This window comes from Ascidia mentula, chromosome 6 (assembly GCF_947561715.1).
Source record: "Ascidia mentula chromosome 6, kaAscMent1.1, whole genome shotgun sequence".
NCBI classification, from domain to species: domain Eukaryota; kingdom Metazoa; phylum Chordata; class Ascidiacea; order Phlebobranchia; family Ascidiidae; genus Ascidia; species Ascidia mentula.
The window spans coordinates 5,841,291-5,847,825 of NC_138571.1; the positions used below are offsets into that span (position 1 = coordinate 5,841,291).

The following is a 6,535-nucleotide window of genomic DNA, read 5'->3' on the forward strand; positions in this document are numbered from 1 at the left end:
TCCAAGCCAAACAAACTTGCAGGTAATATGCTGCTTGGTGATGCGGATAGATGGGTGAGAATGTCCATGAATAACGTCAAACACACTTTTCGTCCATGTTGCCCGGACGACCAGAAGTTGATTATCGAGTGACACGTCGCATAAAACCTTAACAGCTGAAGTCGTAATATCCTGAAGATGAAGGTCATTCAAAGCTATACGATACGTCTGTACCACCTTGGTTTGTTGCGCAATTGACAAAACTTTTAAGTCGAAATCCAAGGTTGGCGTTTGCAAAGCAAACATGGTAGCACGCGAAAGCGCATCGTCGACTTTGTTACTTTTCCCGTTAATTTGCCGTACATCGGTGGTGAACTCCGATATTGCCGAAAGATATCGCTGTTGACGCGCAGTCCAAGGCTCTGTGTTTTTACAAACCAATAGTGAGAGGTTCATGGTTTGTATACGTAGTAGAATTGCGCCCATCAATAAAGTATTGTAAACATCTGATGGCTGGGTAAAGTGCCAACAGTTCACGATCATATGCGCTGTACCTAATTTCGAGCTTTCTTAGCTGACGGCGGAAGAATTCAAGTAGCTGCCAGTTGCCGACGATAAACTTTTATGGTCAGGAATCAGTTTACCTCCGTCAATCATTCTGATACAAACTTACCAACTATTTCGTCAGGTGATCCACACGAATGGACATGATGTAAATTTGTTAATATTATCGAGATTGATCGCTTTTGGAATGTAGTAACTGACTTTGCTTCATAACGGGCAAACGGAAGAATTACAATTCGGCGCGCGCTATCCAGTCAACCTGGAATGCATTGGGACGCCGTACTTTCAGAAGTTTAGTACATTTATTAGAAACCTCACACGGATTTAACCTGCAGGAAATATATTCAGTTGATTTGCGTGGGATTGATTTATTTGCGGAGCGTTTTATATGGGATTTGTAAGTACACGGGCATGATTTATTTCGGAGCGTTTTGTGACTGAGAAGGGCAGAGGGGTAGGCTACATATATGTTTTTTTACACGCAAATAAAGTCGAGTTTACAAAACAACAGTCTCACACCAACGAGAAAAACAATGCACAAAAATTCTGCGACGAGAATGATTTCCGTTCCACGCTACAATGTCTGTTTTTAAGCGATTCCTTCCCCCCATAAAATGAAAAAATTAATTGAACTATTTTAATCAAATAAATATTAACCGAGTTTAACGTGCCATGGTACATTTGGGAGACAGGCGAATCCGGTATATCGGACCAATCTGAGAACATAATTGCTCGATGATATTCATAAACTTAAGTGTCACACAATCGTTGAGCACTCTAAACCAAAACATTTATAACACTGGCTATCCAGAGTAATCAGAGATGAATATTTATCCGAACAAAAAACGCTTTTGGCCTAAAGCACATCGTAACGCCGTTGGCTAGCATTTCAACCGACTTGTGACGAATGCGCGATGCGATAATGCATTCGGTATAGTCAGTTGCATACTAAATTAACAATAACCGTTTAAATCCATACTCAATATTAGGAGAAATCGCTACCTTCACCTTCCGGAATTTTGAGGATAAGCGTCTTTTCACGTCATAGAGGTTCTGGAATTTAAAGCACTGCCCATCGTATTTCATCATAAGTAACAGCGTAATTTCGTGATTGGAACACAATAAGAACGATTGTAAGTTGTTTCGCTTTGAAAAAATTTTTTTAAAGCCACATAAACACACAGAGAGAGTTAACTGAAATTCTGATACGATTGTCACACACCTATAAGCGGTTTACTTACAGGATTCCTTGCGCTCTCGGCAAATGGCAGCGACAACTTGTTCCGTTTTTCGTGAAGGGGTAGCCCTGCACCCCGATCAGCGCTTGAATCTTCTTGTTTGGCAATTTTGCAATTGTTGTTACAAATGTGACGAAAAAAAAACATAAAAAACGGGTCGAAATTCAAAAGCAAGCTAGAAAAGAATACAAAAATTGTAAGATAGATGCTTCGGTGTTCGTGTGCTCACATGGATTCTTGATTTTAATATTTAAGTTAACTGGGCGGATTTTCCATTCATCGCCATGTTTTGTCGGCCACTTGTTTCCTTTTTGCGACTTCTTTATTTTATCACAAATAACAAGAAGGCGATTGTTAGCAAACAATACTCCCTGTATTGTCATCTTATAACTTGGATCGCCGAATCTTGTTAGCAAACTAGTTCTACACTGGGTGGTCGTAAGATGTTTTATTATCAGGAATTGGTTTACCTCTGATACAAACCTCACAATTACTTTGCCTGTCCCAGTTTCAATTTTTTGACGAATCGGATTTATTTAAATCGGGATAAGAAATATTCGCGCTTGATTAAAAAAATTTTTTTAAATTGTTTGAATACAGTTTTCAACTGATTGTTTTTTGACATCACTAATCTGTGTTGTTATTCACACTTCGTTTAACTTTGATATTTTTCGTTCAGCTGAAGAAGCTCTACCTCTGGGGCAACAATATAGAAGACCGTGGTACGGTTTACGTAGCCGACTGCATCCGAAACATTGAACAAGTGTATCTGGGTAAATGCGGTCTGACAAACGTTGGTGCCAAACATCTATCGGAGAAGATTAAACTGTTGAAGAAACCGGTGAGTGATTTCATGTCTTCGTCGGAATTCGTCTAACACACACGAATTTTTGTGAGTGTCGCGAGCAAAAATCCAACGCACGAAAATACAAAAAGTTACCGGCTTAGTTATTTAAATGCCGACTGTCGCCATATCGTTATGTAGCGGTTAATCATTGTATTTCCACTATATACACCAACTATAATTGAGTGACATTCTGAAGATCATGTATTTTCAAATCTATCTTATATCTAACTTTTGGCTTTGCATACGAGAGTTGCCACTAACCTCACATTTGAAATCTGTTTGCTTTTACGACACACAATTGTCAGATGTCCTCTACGCCAATGAAAATTACACCTGTAAGTTTTTGAAACAACAGTTTGATGCAATATGCCCTGGTTACACGAACCTATGATATTTTAACGACACCCCGGAAACCTAGACTGCAAACACAAGGTGCGAAAGTAATAATAATACGTTGTCTTCCATAAAACTAAATTTTACACTAAATTTTATTTTCAGCAATTTTATTATGTTTAACAAATTATACGCTTTAGACTACAAAGAAAAGCTCATGGCACCCCTGAAAGTTACAAATGGCATCCCGGTTGGTAACCACTGCTGTATTCGTTTAAAACAAACAAAAAATAACATTTGGAAACGGCAAAGAAACAAATGAACCTAATATAACCACAAAAAAACAATAAAGTTAAAGATCACACCAGGAAACTGTATTAAATATACCAGAAGACTAAAATTGGCATACATAACCTTTCCTTATTCATGTATAAGCAGCACGATATCACACCGACAACGCTAACGAATTACAGGAAAATTTGTGCTGTAATTTTGTCGTAATTAGTTTGACTCAGGAACACAAATCACGGACTTATAATTCTGAGAATAAAAAGACTGGCCCATATTGTTATTAACATTGTTATGTTTAAAACGTCTCGGCAAGAACTTATGCCATCATAAGTTTGAATGACGTAGTTTGTGTAGCTCCATCATTATGAGGAGCTGACCTGACCGACGTCATAGATAGGTGGTGACGTCATTTTGTTATCGGCCACACACCACTAGAGGCGGAAAATGTGCAGTAAGCGACGCAAAACGCACAAATACACAGTAAACGGCATAAAACGCTAAAAAACACTAAACAACAAATATAAATAGTGGTGCAGAAGTGCTGTCCACATTAAGTTGTGGTTGTTGCTGTTGTAATGACTGCGACTCCATCAGCAGGAGACGATGCCTGTCTCCTGCCAGCGCAAGGATCTGGGCTCACTAAACTTAACCTTGTGAGTCGGGTTGTCAAGTTGGTGTTTGCACACTTTCGACTTTGACGATCGTTTGTGTTCAGCGATGCGCGTGTACAAGTTTCGAGATGTTTGTCCGATGTAGGTTAGTCCACATGAGCAGCATAGCTTTTACATCATCTACGAGAGGTGCAGGGTCCTCTGGCAATATTTAAATGGACAACATGGGCCAGTGTGTTTATTCTTAAAAGTTTCACTCAAACATTAACAAACTATTGCTTTTGCAAATACTGTGAGTTGTTTTGAAACAATGACCACTATTTCCAAAATCATTGTGAATTTCTTCTTGACAAATATTTGAACGTCATAATCTGTTGAGAAGAAACTTGCTGTGTTTATTTTTGACTTTTTAGTTGTTGTTACAAATCCACTCTGGCCATTTTACAACAACATAATTAGATATTCACGACCATAACATGATCCTAACCTCCATGCTTGAAGTTATTTTTTTGTTTAGATGAAGTTTCTTGATCTGTCCGACAACCGTTTGACGGATGAAAGTGCTGAGTCATTGGCTGCTTGTGTTCACAACATTCAGGAGTTGGATGCCCGGGATTGTGACTTTGCACAAGCAGGGGAGAATCTCATCAGATCACAGTCGCAAGGAGAAGTTTCTTTTGGTCCTCCATACACGATTGAAATTCCTTGAGTTATTTCCGATGAAATATTTGAAGTACATTCAACTGAATGTCACCACGCTACGGTAATTCAATGAAGATGTAATGTTACCACAATTTATTGTGTGTTACGCTTACAATTTGTAAATTTCTCATTTCAAAACAATAATTCTCATTTACATGTGACGTATACGACGTAAGCTCGCCAATCAACTAAAGTAACACCGTGACACGTTAGGGTTTTCCCCATATCGCCCATCCGTGGTTAAAGTGCATGTGACACGGAAAAATCAAACACATTGTTAAAAAAATTTACTGGAAAAACTCCTGGCAGCAATTTCACGGACCAGTCGGTAAGTTTTACGGTAAAAGACCGTTTGCGTTACTACAAAAAGACACGTTACAATTACTGACACCGTCACTGTAAATAAATCACTTAAGATCAGTAAATTCTACTGTGTTATAACGTAACGCCTACAGCATTTTTTCAGTATTTAAATTATAACAAAACCACAAAATTTTCATGTGATACGTTGTTTTATTGAACGAAAACTGCTCAGTTTAATTCTCAGGTGTTCATCAATTTTGCTAATTTCAGTATTTTGGGATTTACCCCAGCATATCTCATTTTCTTCGAACCTTTCGAACCAGGGTCATTTATTCCTTCAATGAATCTGCAAAAAGGACTCAAAGATTGAATAAAATGCAGAAATAAACATGTTGTGTGTGTTTATTTGCAAATAAACACTGAACAAAGGTAAATAAAACCGCTCAAATACAAGCATTGATCCTTTGAAAGCTTCATTGGTAAAGTTGCTTGTGTGTTTGGTTTTCCCATCAAAGTATCATAGTGGTCAAATATGACTAGTGGTTCATGGAGAAATGGCCATCCTTTTAAAACATTTGTGATACTTGTTCCTGTGTTAATGATCTCCCGTTGTTGAGAGAATGTCAATCGCATAACTTTTAAAGCCTCATCCTTGTCAGGATGTGCCTTTGAAAATTCTTTCATAAGCCATGTTTTTGTGGAGTTGCTATCACAATCGTTCACGACTGGTTCCCAATTTTTTGTACCATATGGTCGTTTCGGTGTACCTTGAATTGATTTTCCAATTATATTTTGCTTGTGAAGCTGATTTTCCCATCGGTAATACAGTTGGTTGGTTAATGTGTTATGGCCATTGCCAATGCAAACATCTCCAATGACATCTTTAAATGAAGAGGGGTATTTTTTCACAATTTGAAATGCAATTCTCTCTAAATTTTTCCTTCTTGGCCTTTGCCCAATTAATTTTGTTTACTTTCATAACATCATCAATGCAAGCATGTATAAGTTCTTGTCGCCACACAACACATGTATATACTATAAAAGGCCCAAAGCGTTTTACTATATTATGACTGAGAGTTAAAACCCAAGTCATTGTAATCACGCGTTCAACGCATGTCCAAGTTGTGATGTCCAATAAAACGACATGGGAAAAAAGAAGAACTCATTTCCGGTTTAGGTCAATTCCTGACCGGACAATTTAATAGGAAAAACCTGCCGAGCTGGTGGCAGGTGAAAAAATTGTAGCCGGTAGAAGCAGCCACATTATAGATGTGTTATAAACCATGTAATTTGGGCAATGAAGTCATATAGGTAACTTAGGCAACCAAACTAACTACGTAAATCAAGTTAAAATAATTACAGGCATTTCTTTAGCAAATAATAAATAATGTTAATTTAAACACAAGTACTTCTTTCGCAAATGATAAATAAAGCTAAAATAAACATAACTACTTTTAGTTATTCTGAAAACAAAGTCTACCTAAACATAAATAACCTATTAGGGCACTTAGTTAATTAAGCTATATAAATAACTGACGTAATCGACCAAATCGGCCACCTTCAAGTTGCATTCAAGTTGCGCAACAACTCCAAATAAGGCATCAATACGTGTGGCCAACCGCAGACTATATAAGCAGAGCAACTAGCGCCTGCCAAATTAGTGTGTT

General features: G+C 37.8%; 1 protein-coding gene across 1 annotated transcript in view; it reads left to right on the plus strand.

The window, feature by feature from the left end:
• The window catches only part of LOC145907010 (protein NLRC5-like), a 28,497-nt gene extending 23,925 nt beyond the window's left edge, over positions 1–4,572 (plus strand). Inside the window, exon 4 of the mRNA XM_082994451.1 lies at positions 4,381–4,572. Coding sequence (XP_082850577.1) covers positions 4,381–4,572 — 192 coding nt within the window. The remainder of the gene's footprint in view (positions 1–4,380) is intronic.
• The last annotated feature ends 1,963 nt before the right edge of the window (positions 4,573–6,535 follow it).